The sequence below is a fragment of the Mauremys mutica genome, chromosome 1, assembly GCF_020497125.1.
Source record: "Mauremys mutica isolate MM-2020 ecotype Southern chromosome 1, ASM2049712v1, whole genome shotgun sequence".
In the NCBI taxonomy this organism is placed as follows: Eukaryota; Metazoa; Chordata; order Testudines; family Geoemydidae; genus Mauremys; species Mauremys mutica.
The window spans coordinates 371,703,647-371,719,359 of record NC_059072.1 but is presented as its reverse complement, the minus strand read 5'-3'; the positions used below and the strand labels follow the sequence as shown (position 1 = coordinate 371,719,359).

Here is a 15,713-nt window from a genome sequence, read left to right as displayed (position 1 = left end):
ATTGTTGCAGAGCCCTAGGGGACCAGTGTGATGGTGTCTGCACAGAGAATGGCCAGCACTCTGTCTCCAGGCAACTAACGGCCTAGGCCCCTTCCCTGCAAAGGTGCCAACTGAAGGTGTTAGAGAACAAAGAGATCAGGTGACCTCCTGGCCCAGGAAAGAGAGAAAGCCCAGAGGAGGGGCTGGAGAGTTTCAGTCTGGAGCTGGCTGGGGATGTGGAATAAGTGCAGACCTGGGTATCTGACTCACTGCCCCCCAGAATGGACCCGGCTGAGGGGTCCGGTTCTCTGTACCTAAAAGCTCTGTTTTAGACCGTTTTCCTGTCATCTAATAAACCTTCTGTTTTACTGGCTGGCTGAGAGTCACGTCTGACTGCGAAGTTGGGGTGTGTGCAGGACCCTCTGGCTTCCCCAGGACCCCGCCTGGGCGGACTTGCTGTGGGAAGCGCACGGAGGGGCAGAGGATGCTGAATGCTCCAAGGTCAGACCCAGGAGGTGAAGCCGTGTGAGCTTCTTGCCCTGAAGACAGTCTGCTCCAAGGGAGAGGAGGCTCCCCAAAGTCCTGACTGGCTTTGTGGGGAGCAGGTCCAGAGCATCGCCCGGGGACTCCGTGACAACTGGTGGTAGCGGTGGGATCTACTGCACCCCGTGGATGGCACTTCCTGCAGTAAGTGACTGGGGAGCAGTAAAATGAAGGGGCGATAATGAGGACCAGGCGTGCTGAAGGCTCAGAGAGGGACGGATTCAGGGGTTGATTAACCCCTGGGAGTGTGTGACCAGAGAGAAGGACTGTTGCAGTACCCTGGGGATTGCAGTGAGCGGTCCCAGGAGCGGAGGAGTCTGCAGCTTGACCCTGGCAAAGAGGTGGTGACCTGGAGAAGGGCTGGCACACTAGGGGATCTTCCTGGGAACCGTGGGGAGCTAAGACCACACAGGCCTGTGAGTCCAGAGCCACTTGGGAGCGGTGAAGTGATGGCCTATCACCGTCTCCTTAAGAAGGACATTGTGATCCTGTGCAGAGAGAGAGGGTGACGCATGGGGAAGTTCACCAAGGCACAGTTAATCGTGCAGTTGGAGGAGGAGGAGGACCGCTCTGAGGAGCAGATTCCTGATCTAGATGGGGCTACAAGAGGATCTGGGAGCAGCAGCCAGGCATCCCCGAGAGTCTGGTCCCCAACCAGACGAGGGTCTTCACAATTGAGTTCTCCATCAGGGGATCGGAGATGGATGGGATTGGAGCCGAGTCCGAGAGGACCGTGAGAGAGAGAGCAAGAGCCCAAGAAGCAGCAGCAGCATGGACTGGCGATGGTGGAGCGGAGAGGCATAGGGGGCTGCCCAGGGGTCAGTGGGGATAGACTCTGGGCTGCCAGTTCCGCAGGGAACCTCGACACTAGATTGCTGCCCCTGGTTAAGGAGGGGGGGATGTGGATGCCCACCACACTGCCTTCAAGCAGGCGGGTGATTTGAACCAGGGGGACCCTGCAGAAAAGCCCCAGTATCAAGCTCCCTTGCTGGGTCCCAAGACCATAGCAGCTGTTAGCCAGATGGGTGGGGTGGTGGACTGGCTCCCACTCCTGGCCCCGGCCTATAGGTCTGCGTGGAGTCTCCTGGGCTCAGGCCCCTCAGACCCCCAGTGGGAGTGGAAGGTGGGAGTCCATGGGGAGACACGCCTGGGGTGGCGAGACCCGGGGACAGAGAGAACCGTGGTGGTGCAGCTACAGATGCTGAGGGGCTGTGGGACCTGGGTGAAGGTCCCCGGGGTGAAGCCCCTCGCCCTGCCTATGGCCCGAATCCCTGTGCAGACCCAGGAGGGGTCGGGCTGGCTGGTCGTTGGGGTTCTCCGGGATATCGGCTGGGAGGCCCTGTTGGGGGGTGACTGTGTCTCTTTGGGACAGGATCCAGGCCCTGCTCCTGTAACGGCCGAGGATTTGAATTTGAATCAATTGGCTAAGATGGAAATGGTCAGTGAAAATGCAAATGACCCGGCCGGCAGGGGACAGGGGCTGCTGGGCTCGGGATACCTGCCTGCCTGTAACCAGCCCCCTGGGGCTGAGCGGGAGGAAGAGATGCTTTGTCTGGCTGGTTTGGTTTGCCTTAGAGGTGGAAAAACCCCAGCCGAGGGCACCCTGGGGGTTTCTCGGCCAGTTCTCCAGGTCCCTCTCCGTTAACACCTCCGTGGGCAAATGGTGGTGCACCCCCTCTTCCTTGGGGCCCTCCTTGGCCCCCCATTTCAAGTGTACCCTCGCCACGGGCACCTTGAATGGGGTCCCGCCCACCCCCATCAGGGTCAGGTAGGTGTCGGGCATCACCTGATCTGGAGCTACCACCTCGGGCCGGGCCAGCGTCACCTCAGCGCCTGTGTCCCAGTATCCATTGACCCTCCTCCCATCCACCTCCAGGGGAACAAGGCACTCGCTCCGTAGGGACAGCCCCGCGCCCACCCTGTAAACGGAGAAGCTGGTGTCCGGAGCATCCAGCCCCCCAGAGCAGCTGGCCTGGGGCCCTCCTCCCTCCTGAGCAGCTGATAAGCTGTCAGCCCCCTTTGCCTGGGAACGCTGCCCCTCGTCCGGCTGGGTCACTACCCAGTTAACCCGGTGTGGGTTCGGTCTGCTCAGTCTGTCCCTGAGCCTGGGGCACTGGGTCCGTATGTGGCCTCACTGGCCACAGTAATAGCAGCCCATTGTGATGGAATAGGGACTGTTTGTGTGGGGGAGGGGAGAGCCGGGGAGGATTTTAGGTGAGATGCAGGTATTCAATGGTAACATGAGCTAGGCCTGGGGGAGGGGAGGTGACACCTCTGGCTGGGGCTAGACAAAGGGAGGGGTGGAGTGGAGTCAGTCTTCGTTTTTGGGAGCTGGGTAGTGGGTTTTCAGGAGATCCTAGGCTGGGATCCAAGCACCCTGAACCCCCCAGAAAGGCCAGATCGAGGGGTCCTGGCTCCGAACACAAGCTGGGCTGTATCCTGTGTTCCTGGTGTTCAATAAACCTTCTGTTTTACTGGCTGGCTGAGAGTCACTGTGAGTTCAGGAAAAGGGGTGCAGGGCCGGACTCCCCCACACTCCGTGACACCCATGTCCCGTGGGTCCCCTCGAGCTGGTTGGTTGGCCCTGATGCTGGGTGTTTCCCTTGAGAGGGGGTTCTCCCTATTCCCCCTTTGGGAGGTCCCAGGGTGACTCTCTCTCGGCATCACGGCAGGCCTGTTCCTTTGGGGCTCCTCCCTGCCACCCCCCGACCGGCTCTTCACAAACTCATCAGCCAGCCGCCCTGCATGTTGCGGGTTTTCTGGCTTTTTGTCCCTCAACCACAGCCTCAGGTCGGATGGGCACCGCTCATACAGCTGCTCCAGTACCAGCAGTTTAACCAGGTCCCCCTTCGTCTGGGCCTCATTTGCCCACTTGCTGGCGTATCCCTCCATGCGGGCGGCTAGTTGCAGATAGGAGACCTCAGGGGTTTTATCCTGACTCCGGAACCTCTCCCGGTACATCTCAGGGGTCAGCCCAAACTCGCGCAGCAGGGCCTGCTTGAATGGTTCGTAGTTCCCTTTCTCCTCCTCTCCCAGCTGGCTGTACAATGCCACGGCTTTGGGGTCCAGGAAGGGGATGAGAACCCGGAGCCTGTCCACAGGATCTACCTGGTGCAGCTCGCAGGCCATCTCAAAGGCACCCAGGAAGTCACCCATGTCCTCCCGCTCCTTACGCTGGGCCAGGATGCACTTATCAAAGCTCCGCGCAGTCCTGGCCCCCCATCAGTCACCGCAGCCGGGGGCTTGCTGCTCCTCAGCTTGGCCAACTCCAGTTCATGCTGCCTCTGTCTCTCTTTCTCCTCCAGTTCATGCTGCCTCTATTTTTTGCGATCCTCCAGCTCTCTCAGTTTTAGCTCTCTCTCCCATTTCAGCCGCTCCCACTCCACAGATGCCGAGCGTTGCCGGGAGGATCCCTGCTGGCCGGGGGTGTCACGGTGCCCTCGGTATTTGCTGGGATCCTCCCCTAGGCAGGAAGGGTCTCGGGAAGCCCTCAGCCGCCGGCTGACCACTCCCAGCGGGTACAGACACTGGTGCCTGTGCTGCATCTGCCGGGCTGCTTCCCTCAGAGACAGGGATCAGTTCATTTGAGCAATCTCCCTCCTCCAGCTGGGTAATGAGCTGGTCTTTGGTGAGCCTCCCACTGCGCAGCCCCTTCTGCCTGCACAGCTCCACCAGGTCGCTCTTAAGGTGCTTGGCATACATCTTCCTGCTGGCCACTCACAGGCCTGGGTGCTCACCGCTCCCCACAGTTTCCAGGGAGACCCCTCATGCACCAGCCCTTCTCCAGGTCACCCCCTCTCTGCCAGGGTCGAGCTGCAGACTCCTCCGCCCCTGGGACCGCTCACTGCGATCCCCCGGGGGACCCTGGTACTGCAACAGTCCTTCTCTCTGGTCACGCACTCCTGGGGTTTAATCACCCCTGAAACCGCCCCTCGTTGACTCTTCAGCCCACCTGGTCCCAGTCGATCCCCCTTCGTTTTACTGCTCCTGTTACGGAGTGTGGGGGAGTCAGGCCCTGCACCCCCGGGCTCCCTGCCGAGTCACCAGGACTCTCAGCCAGCCAGTAAAGCAGCAGGTTTCTTAGGCGACAGGAACACAGTCCCAGACAGGTCTTGCAGGCACAGACAACAGGACCCCCTTTACTTAGGTCCATCTGGAGACCCCAGGAAGGCCACAGCCCTGTTGTTCGGGGCGCCCCTCTCCATTTCCCAGCCAGCTCCAAAATTGAAACTCCCTCCAGCCATCTCCTTTCTGGCCTTCCCCCGGCTCCTCCCCCAGCCGTTGTGTCCTTTGTCCAGGTTCCCGGGCAGAGATGTTACCTGGCCTCCAACCCCGTCCTGTGTTCTCAGGTTACCTGCTCAGGTCTCCTCCCTTCCCCAATGCAGACAGCCCCAGCAAAACTCCCCTGCAACCTTCCCAGGCCAACACTCCCCACTCAGCAATCCCATAACACAGCAAGAACATTCCCACTTCGTCACAGGACCCAAGTGTGACACGCACCAGGCACGTACGACTGCCGACGTAACCTGTGTTGGCAAGGTTACGTCGCGTAGACGCCCTCAGCGACACTGGCATACACACGAGCAGTCGGAGCCGAGAGGGGTCAGTAAAAAGAACTGGCCAAGGCCAACCCCATATCAGTGGTCTGTGCTTTTCCCTTCAGTCCTCAGGGCTCCCCTAAGGACTCCCTGGGTGGCTAATGAACCCGACTCTCTTCCGAAAAGGCAGCTTGGTGCATTCATCCCTGCAGAGGGGACCCATCTCTGAGCAGGGTCCGTTCGCTGGACTCTGCGGCCCCTGACGGGGAGTATGCAGCCCGCCCCCCAGAGGAAAGCACCCGTCTCCCCTCGCCCGGTGACACCTGCGGAAAGCGAGGACCGGACCCATTCAGAGCTGGGGCTCCCTGGCTGCTGCCCCAGCTGCAACGACTGCTCCGGCCAGTCCCAGGTGCGGGTGTCTGGCTGCCTGGCCTGCGCCAGCGTCATTCCTGGGGCCTGTCTCAGTCCAGCTGCCGGGGGCCCCCCAGAGCATTACCTGACTAGAACAAAAGGCCCCAGCCCACAGCACGGCTTGGCCAGCCCGACGGAAGCTCTGATGCTGAGTAAGGGCACCGGACCCCCGTCGGGACACGGCGCTGGGTCTCGGGCAGGTCTGGCCCTGCAGCCCCCCCCCCCCCACCTCCCCTCGGGACACGACGCTGGGTCTCGGGCAGGTCCGGCCCTGCAGCCCCCACCCCCACCCCAACCCCCGTCGGGACACGGCGCTGGGTCTCGGGCAGGTCCAGCCCTGTAGCCCCACACCCCCCCCCCCCCGTCGGGACACGACGCTGGGTCTCGGGCAGGTCCGGCCCTGCAGCCCCACCCCCCCCCCCACCCCCGTCGGGACACGGCGCTGGGTCTCGGGCAGGTCCGGCCCTGCAGCCCCACCCCCACCCCCACCTCCCCTCGGGACACGACGCTGGGTCTCGGGCAGGTCCGGCCCTGCAGCCCCACCCCCACCCACCCCCCCGTCGGGACACGGCGCCAGGTCTCAGGCAGGTCCGGCCCTGCAGCCCCCCCCGCCAGGACACGGGGCTGGGTCTCAGGCAGGTCCGGCCCTGCAGCCCCCCCCGCCAGGACACGGGGCTGGGTCTCGGGCAGGTCCGGCCCTGCAGCCCCCACCCCCCACCCCCCGGTCGGGACACGGCGCTGGGTCTCAGGCAGGTCCGGCCCTGCAGCCCCCCCCCCCCAACCCCTGTGCAGGCAGAGGGGGGATGGAGGGGGGTGCTGGGGGGACGCTCACTGCTCACAGAAGCTGTGCAGGCAGAGGGGTGGCCTGGGGGGATGGAGGGGGGCCATGGGGGGTCACTAGGGGGGCACTCACCGCTCACAGAAGCTGTGCAGGCAGAGGGGTGGCCCGGGGGGATGGAGAAGGGGCCATGGGGGGTCACTAGGGGGGCACTCACCGCTCACAGAAGCTGTGCAGGCAGAGGGGTGGCCCGGGGGGATGGAGGGGGGCCATGGGGGTGCTGGGGCGACACTAGGGGGCACTCACCGCTCACAGAAGCTGTGCAGGCAGAGGGGTGGCCCGGGGGGATGGAGGGGGGCCATGGGGGTGCTGGGGCGACACTAGGGGGCACTTACCGCTCACAGAAGCTGTGCAGGCAGAGGGGTGGCCCGGGGGGATGGAGGGGGGCCATGGGGGTGCTGGGGCGACACTAGGGGGCACTCACCGCTCACAGAAGCTGTGCAGGCAGAGGGGTGGCCCGGGGGGATGGAGGGGGGCCATGGGGGTGCTGGGGCGACACTAGGGGGCACTAACCGCTCACAGAAGGTGTGCAGGCGAGGGGGGGCCATGGGGGTGCTGCGGGGACACTCACCGCTCACAGAAGCTGTGCAGGCAGAGGGGTGGCCCGGGGGGATGGAGGGGGGCCATGGGGGGTCACTAGGGGGGCACTCACCGCTCACAGAAGCTGTGCAGGCAGAGGGGTGGCCCGGGGGGATGGAGGGGGGCCATGGGGGTGCTGGGGCGACACTAGGGGGCACTCACCGCTCACAGAAGCTGTGCAGGCAGAGGGGGGGCCATGGGGGTGCTGCGGGGACACTCACCGCTCACAGAAGCTGTGCAGGCAGAGGGGTGGCCCGGGGGGATGGAGGGGGGCCATGCGGGGTCACTAGGGGGGCACTCACCGCTCACAGAAGCTGTGCAGGCAGAGGGGTGGCCGGGGGGGTGGAGGGGGGCCATGGGGGGTGCTGGGGCGACACTAGGGGGGCACTCACCGCTCACAGAAGGTGTGCAGGCAGAGGGGTGGCCGGGGGGGTGGAGGGGGGCCATGGGGGGTGCTGGGGCGACACTAGGGGGGCACTCACCGCTCACAGAAGCTGTGCAGGCAGAGGGGTGGCCGGGAGGGTGGAGGGGGGCCATGGGGGGTGCTGGGGCGACACTAGGGGGGCACTCACCGCTCACAGAAGGTGTGCAGGCAGGGCAGCACCTTGGGGTTGTGGTACCGGTCCAGGCAGATGCTGCACACCAGGAACTGCTTGTCGATCTGCCGCACCACGGGGCTGGCGCTGGCCTCGCGCTTCGCCATGGTGGCCTTTGGTCAGTGAGGCCGCGGGCCCAAATGCCACTGACCTGCAGGGGCGAGAGTGGGGGTGAGCTGGGCCTGGTGCCCTCGCCCAGCACTGTCCTGAACCGCCCCACCCCAGGGTGCCCTCGGACAGCCGCCCCTCCCCAGGAGCTGGCAGCCCACTCAGGCAAGCTCTCCGTTCTCGGGGAACATCCAGCCACCCTGGTCCTGCTGGGGCTCCCGGCTCAGGGAGGGGGCGAACCCAGAAATGGCTCAGAGTGGCCAGGCCCTTATGGGGCCTGCCCATCCCTTGAGGGGCCCACGCCAAACGGTCCTCTAAGGGCTGCAGGATCCAGCTACCACCCAGCTCTGGGTCTCCTCTACACCAGCCGGCAGCTCCGACCAGAGCCTTGGGGTGAGCAGGTGCTGTGGGCAGGGGCACCTCACAGGCCCTGCCAGGGGGTGCTGCCCGGTACCTGGCTCATGGCCCCTGGACTCGACGCCAGGGGGGCCCTGCTTGGCAGCCACCCCAGCCCCGCACCAGACACAGTCACTGCGCTGGGGCAGGAGAGCAGCAGCCACCCGGGTGTCAGACACCAGGGGGATGGGCACAGCCAATGGAGACTCTGCCGGGTGATGGACCCCCCCCGCCCCAAAGGACCACGGTACCTCACTTCCCACGAGGTGTGCTCCAGTACCCAGCTCCTCGTCCCCGCGAGAGCACTGACCCCCGCCAGCCCCGCATCCCCCTCCCCAGAGAGCTCTGCCCCCCCCGCCAGCCCCGCATCCCCCTCCCCAGAGAGCTCTGCCCCCCCCGCCAGCCCCGCATCCCCCTCCCCAGAGAGCACTGCCCCCCCCGCCAGCCCCGCATCCCCCTACCGAGAGCTCTGCCCCCCGCCAGCCCCGCAGCCCCCTCCCCAGAGAGCTCTGCCCCCCGCCAGCCCCGCATCCCCCTCCCCAGAGAGCACTGCCCGCCCCGCCAGCCCCGCATCCCCCTCCCCAGAGAGCTCTGCCCCCCGCCAGCCCCGCATCCCCCTCCCCAGAGAGCTCTGCCCCCCCGCCAGCCCCGCATCCCCCTCCCCAGAGAGCTCTGCCCCCGCCTGCCCCGCATCCCCCGCCCCAGCGAGCTCTGCCCCCCGCCAGCCCCGCAGCCCCCTCCCCCGAGTGCACGGCCCCCCCGCCAGCCCCGCATCCCCCTCCCCAGAGAGCTCTGCCCCCCGCCAGCCCCGCATCCCCCTCCCCAGAGAGCTCTGCCCCCCCCGCCAGCCCCGCATCCCCCTCCCCAGAGAGCACTGCCCCCCCGCCAGCCCCGCAGCCCCCTACCGAGAGCTCTGCCCCCCCCGCCAGCCCCACATCCCCCTCCCCCGAGAGCTCTGCCCCCCCGCCAGCCCCGCAGCCCCCTCCTCCGAGAGCACTGCCCCCCCCGCCAGCCCCGCAGCCCCCTCCCCAGCGAGCACTGCCCCCCCCCGCCAGCCCCGCAGCCCCCTCCCCAGAGAGCACTGCCCCCCCCGCCAGCCCCGCAGCCCCCTCCCCAGAGAGCACTGCCCCCCCCGCCAGCCCCCCTCCCCCTCCCCAGAGAGCTCTGCCCCCCCCGCCAGCCCCGCAGCCCCCTCCCCAGAGAGCACTGCCCCCCCCGCCAGCCCCGCAGCCCCCTCCCCAGAGCACTGCCCCCCCCGCCAGCCCCGCAGCCCCCTCCCCAGAGAGCACTGCCCCCCCCGCCAGCCCCGCAGCCCCCTCCCCAGAGAGCACTGCCCCCCCCGCCAGCCCCGCAGCCCCCTCCCCAGAGAGCACTGCCCCCCCCGCCAGCCCCCCTCCCCCTCCCCAGAGAGCTCTGCCCCCCCCCGCCACCCCCGCATCCCCCTCCCCCGCTTGAACTGCCCCCCCCGCCAGCCCCCCACCCCCTCCCCAGAGTGGAGTGCCCCCCCCCGCAAGCCCCCATCCCCCTCCCCAGAGAGCACTGCCCCCCCCGCCAGCCCCCATCCCCCTCCCCAGAGTTCACTGCCCCCCCCGCCAGCCCCGCATCCCCCTCCCCAGAGTGCTCTGCCCGCCCCGCCAGCCCCGCATCCCCGTCCCCAGTCCAAGGCCCCCCCCGCGATCCCCGCATCCCCCTCCCCCTAGAGCCCTGCCCCCCCCGCCAGCCCCGCATCCCCCTCCCCAGAGAGCTCTGCCCCCCCGCCAGCCCCCCTCCCCCTCCCCAGAGAGCTCTGCCCCCCCCGCCAGCCCCGCATCCCCCTCCCCAGAGAGCACTGCCCCCCCCGCCAGCCCCCTCCCCAGAGAGCACTTCTCCCCCCCCGCCAGCCCCGCAGCCCCCTCCCCAGAGAGCACTTCTCCCCCCCCGCCAGCCCCGCAGCCCCCTCCCCAGAGAGCACTGCCCCCCCCGCACAGTGCTGCATCGCCCCCAGAGAGCTCGGCCCCCCCCGCCAGCCCCGCATCCCCCTCCCCAGAGCACTCTGCCCACCCCCCTGCAGGGCTCTGCATCTCTCCCCCAAGCACTACCTCCGCTCCGCATCTCCCCCGCCCCCACCGCAGCCCTGCCAGGCTCTGCATCTGACACACACACACCCCGGGCTCTGCATCTCTCCCTCTCCCCCTCCCCGGCACTGCCCCCCAACTCACGCTAGTGGCCCCGCGCGCCGCAGGGTCCCGGGCCCGGCCACCGCCCCGCCCGGCCGGCCATTGTGCGGGCAGGGGCTGAGCAGCGCTACGTCATCGCCGGCCCCGCCCACGGCGCCGCGACAGCGCCCCGCCCCCGCGCCGGACACGGGGGGGACACTGGGGGAGGGGCAGGGCGCTGGCTGGGAGACCCCGGCGGGGGGGGCGCGGGGCGCTGGCTGGGGGATGCCGGCAGGGGGCGCTGGGGGGGGGGGAATATTCCGGCAGACGGGGGCGGGCAGGGCGCTGGCTGGGGGATCCCGGCACGGGGCGCGGGGGGGGAGTGTGGGGGGAGCAGGGCGCTGGCTGGGGGATCCCGGCAGGGGGCACGGGGGGGGAGACTGGGGGGGCAGGGCGCTGGCTGGGGGATCCCGGCAGGGGGCACGGGGGGGGGAGACGGGGGGGGCACGGCGCTGGCTGGGGGATCCCGGCAGGGGGCACGGGGGGGGGAGACTGGGGGGGCAGGGCGCTGGCTGGGGGATCCCGGCAGGGGGCGGGGGGGGGAGACTGGGGGGGCAGGGCGCTGGCCGGGGGGGGGGGCCGGGCGCTGGCTGGGGGATCCCGGCAGGGGGCACGGGGGGGGGAGACTGGGGGGGCAGGGCGCTGGCGGGGGGATCCAGGCAAGGGGCCCGGGGGGGGGGGAGAATGGGGGGAGCAGGGCGCTGGCGGGCGGTAACCGCCAGGGGGCACGGGGGGGGAGACTGGGGGGGGCAGGGCGCTGGCTGGGGGATCCCGGCAGGGGGCACGGGGGGGGGGGAGACTGGGGGGGCAGGGCGCTGGCTGGGGGATCCCGGCAGGGGGCGGGGGGGGGAGACTGGGGGGGCAGGGCGCTGGCTGGGGGAACCCGGCAGGGGGCACGGGGGGGGAGACTGGGGGGGCAGGGCGCTGGCTGGGGGATCCCGGCAGGGGGCGGGGGGGGGAGACTGGGGGGGCAGGGCGCTGGCCGGGGGGGGGGCAGGGCGCTGGCTGGGGGATCCCGGCGGGGGGTGTTTGGGGGGGCAGGGCGCTGGCTGGGGGATCCCGGCGGGGGGTGTTTGGGGGGGGCAGGGCGCTGGCTGGGGGACCCCGGCGGGGGGCGCTGGCTGGGGGGTCCCGGCAGGGGGCGGGGGGGGAGACTGGGGGGGCAGGGCGCTGGCTGGGGGATCCCGGCGGGGGGTGTTGGGGGGGGCAGGGCGCTGGCTGGGGGATCCTGGCAAGGGGCGCGGGGGGGGACTGGGGGGGCAGGGCGCTGGCTGGGGGATCCCGGCGGGGGGTGTTTGGGGGGGGCAGGGCGCTGGCTGGGGGGTCCCGGCAAGGGGGAGCTCATGGGTGTAACCGCCCAGGTGCCACTGCCCCATGGCCGAGGAGCACAGTGCCCGGGGGGCCACAGCTGGGCCAGCTGAGGATGGGGCGCAGGTGGCATAGGCCGACCCTGCTGTACCTGCCCATGCCCGGGCCCCAGGAATCCCTGGCTCGGCTTCCAGCTGGGCCACCGGGCCAGGCCAGACCCAGGAGCCTCCTTCCCACGGGGAGCAGGCCCCGCGCCCGGCCTGCCCCCCACAGCCAGAGCCAGGCCCCGCACCCAGCCCCCCACAGCCAGAGCCAGGCCCCGCACCCAGTCACCCCCCCACACACACACACGCCCCCAGAGCCAGCGCCAGGCCCTGGCCACACCCCCCGCCCCAGCCAGCTGGGGTGACCAGTCAGCAAGTATAAAAAATTGGGACGGGGCGGGGGGTATATAAGAAAAAGGCCCCAAATCGGGACTGTCCCTATCAAATCAGGTCATCTGGTCACTCTACAGCCAGTGCCCGCCCTGGCCACCCCCACAGCCAGCGCCCAGCCAACCCCCCCCCCCCAGCCAGCGCCCGGCCCTGGCCACCCCACCGCCCCCCCCCAGCCAGCGCCCGGCCCTGGCCACCCCACCGCCCCCCCCATAGGCAGTGCCCGGGCCTGGCCAGCCGGGGCCCGGCCCCGCACCCGGGCGACCCCTCCAAGTCTCCTCCTCGTCGCCAGCCCCGAGTGAAAGACACCCCCCGCCTCGGCCCCTCCCCCCGCGGCCCCAGCAGCCCCCGCCCCGCTCCAGGGCCGGGGTCCCCCCAGCCCCGGCCGCGCCCCCCCAGCCGCACTCACCCGCGCCGAGCCGGGGACCGGGCGGCGGCGGCTCCCGGCAGCGGAGGGACGCGCAGCGCTGGGCCCCGCCCGCTCGGCCCGGCCCCGTGAACGGAGCGCGGGCCCCGGCCCCGGGACCGCCGCGAGCAAGGCGGGCACCGGCCGGTTACCATGGCAACCGCATCCGCCCACCCAGGAGGTACCGGCTGGGGGGGGGCGAGCGCCCCCCAGCTCTGAGCACGGGCGGCTCCAGCCATTTCCCCCCCCCAGCACGCGCTTGGCGTGCGGGGGCCTGGAGCCGCCCCTGGCTCTGAGCCCCTCACCGAGCCCCCCCAGCCCTGAGCCCCCCCAGCCCCGCACCAAGCCCCAGAGCCCCCCCGACCCGCACCGAGCCCCTGAGTGCCCCCAGCCCCTCACCCAGAGCCCCCAGAGCCCCCCCAGACCCGCACCGAGCCCCTGAGCCCCCCCCCAGCCCCGCACCGAGCCCCAGAGCCCCCCCAGCCCCGCACCGAGCCCCAGAGCCCCCCCAGACCCACACCGAGCCCCTGAGCCCCCCCCCAGACCCGCACCGAGCCCCAGAGCCCCCCCCAGACCCGCACCGAGCCCCAGAGCCCCTCACCGAGCCCCTGAGCCCCCCCAGCCCCACACCGAGCCCCAGAGCCCCCCCAGCCCCGCACCGAGCCCCAGAGCCCCCCCAGACCCTGAGCGCCCCCAGACCCGCACCAAGCCCCAGAGCCCCCCCAGCCCCGCACCGAGCCCCAGAGCCCCCCCAGACCCTGAGCGCCCCCAGACCCGCACCAAGCCCCAGAGCCCCCCCAGTCTCTGAGCCCCCCCAGACCCACACTGAGCCCCCCAGCCCCTCACTGAGCCCCTGAGCCCCCCCAGTCTGAGCCCCCCAGACCCACACTGAGCCCCCCAGCCCCTCACTGAGCCCCTGAGCCCCCCCAGTCACGGAGCCCCCCCCGACGCACCCTGAGCCACTGAGCCCCCCCCGACCCACCTTGAGCCCCCCAGCCCCTCACTGAGCCCAGGTGCCCCCCAGTCTCTGAGCCCCCCCAGACCCTCACTGAGCCCCCCAGCCCCTAGCCCCTGAGCCCCCCCAGCCTCTGAGGCCCCCCAGACCCACACCGAGCCCCTGAGCCCCCCAGCTCTGAGCCCCTCACCGAGCCCCTGAGACCCCCCCAGCCCCGCCCCGAGCCTCTGAGCCCCGCCCCCTCATGAGTAGCATGGGGTAGTAGTCAGAAGCCTGGATAATCCTCAACAATGCCTCTGTAACGTCTCGGCTATGGGCCCCTGGCAGGCAGCGTACCTCCCGAGATGAATTGTCAGGGTGACAGATGGGCGCCTCCATCCCCCTCATCAGAGAGTCTCCTGCCACCACTACCCTACGTTTCCTATTTGCAGTGGTGGCAGCAGAGCTCCCAGCCTTAGGGGTACGAGGCTTCTCCTCCTTTACTGCAGGGGGTGATTCCTTCTCTCCTGTATCAAGAAGAGCATACCGGTTACTTATTACCATGGCGGGAGGGTTTCAAGCAGGGGTGGAGCACTGCCAGAAGTAACCAGCTGCCAGTGTCCACCCTGAGCCATCTCCTCCTCCACCAGTGGTGTGTCAGCTGTCTCCAAGTGGACACTGTCCAGGACTTGCTCGTGGATCTGGATGCTCCTCAACCTAGCCACCTCCTCCTGTAGCTCTCCCACCTGCTGCCTGGGAGATTCCACCAGCAGGCACTTTCACATTGGATGGTCCCCCCAGCCTGGGTATCAGTAAGTGGGAATTGCAGGTCACAGTCCCTGCAAAACCACACCAGGATCTGGGTAGAAGCATCCATGCTCAGGTGCTCTGTCTGGCTACAGGCACAGGTGGAGAAGATAGAAGCAGTGCTGGCACAGGTGTTGCAGGGCTTCCTAACCATCGTAGGCCTCCCTCTGTCAAATTCCCTCTCAAACTCCCCTGTCTGCAGCCCCCTGGTCGCTCTGCCTCTGGCTTTTAAAGCCTGCTTGCCTAGGTCAGGTCCACCCCCTCGTGAGTCACACTGGGGGAGGCTAATCAAAGGCAATCAAGGGAACAAGGTCAGGCACTCAAATTCAAACAGTCGAGCACACTCACTCACACCAACAGCTAGTGGATGGAGATAGGGGTGAATGGCTACAAGGTGGGGGTGGATGGATGGAAGGGGTGGATGGACATCTCTCATGAAGTGTGGGGGGAGTCATGGCCCTGCACCCCCAATTCCTGAGGTTCCCTCCATTTCCCCAGCCAGTGCCAAGCTAAACCCCCTCCAGCTGTCTCCTCCAGCCTTTGCCCCCAGCTGCTCCTCCAGCTTTTGTCCAGTTTCATGAGTGGAAGGTGTCACCTGGCCCCAGCCTCCTCCTGGGCTCTCATCACCCTGGTATCCCATCACCAGTGCAGACAGTCAGTAAAACTCCCACGCAACATTCCCAGGTCAATCCGCCCCGCTCCCTCCTGTGTGACAACATGCTATGGAAATGGTATGGTGAACCATGAATGCTCATGAAATTGGGGGTTGGGGTATGGCAGGGGGTGCGATTGAAGATGCAGGAGGGTGCTCTGAGATGCGACCAAAGGGTTTGGAGGTGTGACAAAGTAGGATTGTTCTTAATGTTTCCTCTGAATACTGTAGGGGTGCCTCAGTTTCCCCTATGCCTTTCTTACATCTCTAGGTAGTGGGATAAGGGGGTGTAATTGTTGCAAACGGACAGTGTACCTACAAGCTCTGGTTTAGACTGTCTTCCTGTCATCTAATAAACCTCTGTTTTACTGGCTGGCTGAGAGTCACGTCTGACTGAAGTGGGGGGTACAGGACCCTGTGGCCCCCCCAGGACCCCGCCGGGGCGGACTCGCTGTGGGAAGCACACGGAGGGCCAGAGGATGCTGAATGCTCCAAGGAGAGACCCAGGAGGTGAAGCCGTGGGAGCTTCTTGCCCTGCAGACAGGCTGCTTCGAGGGAGAGGAGGCTCCCAGAGTCCTGCCTGGCTTTGTGGGGAGCAGGTCCAGAGCAGCGCCCGGGGACTGCGTGACAGGAGGGCAGGAGGGGATCAGGGCTGGGGCATAGGAGGGAGCTTAGGGGTTGTGACAAACTTGGAATGTTCTTAATGTTTTCTCTGAATACAGTGTTGTTGCCTCAGTTTCCCTTATGCAGTTCTTAAGTACCTAGGTGGTGGGATAAGGGTGTGTGGCTGCTGCAGAGCAAAGGGCCCCGTGAGCATAAATGGCCAACACTCTGTCTCCTGGCAACTGATGGCCTGGGCCCCTCCTCTGCAAGGTGCCAACTGCAGGTGTTGGAGACAAAGATCAGGTGGCCTCCTGGCCCGGGACAGAGACAAAGCCCAGAGAAGAAAGGGCTGGAGGGGGTTTCAGTTTTGTAGCTGGCTGGAAAAT

General features: G+C 68.0%; 1 protein-coding gene across 9 annotated transcripts in view; it reads right to left on the bottom strand.

Moving 5' to 3' along the window:
- TRIM3 (tripartite motif containing 3) overlaps positions 1 to 12,479 on the bottom strand; it is a 53,606-nt gene extending 41,127 nt beyond the window's left edge. For 6 of the 9 annotated variants that reach the window (XM_045025496.1, XM_045025514.1, XM_045025529.1 and 3 more), the window contains exons 1-2: positions 12,335 to 12,479; positions 7,461 to 7,635 (exon numbers count right to left, since the gene is read on the bottom strand). In XM_045025496.1, coding sequence (XP_044881431.1) covers positions 7,461 to 7,591 — 131 coding nt within the window. In that variant the 5' untranslated portion in view covers positions 7,592 to 7,635; positions 12,335 to 12,479. Of the gene's footprint in view, positions 1 to 7,460; positions 7,636 to 10,186; positions 10,255 to 11,642; positions 11,773 to 12,334 lie in introns of those variants that run through there. The other 3 variants (XM_045025508.1, XM_045025504.1, XM_045025558.1) reach the window with 3 other exon arrangements.
- Positions 12,480 to 15,713: the final 3,234 nt, after the last annotated feature.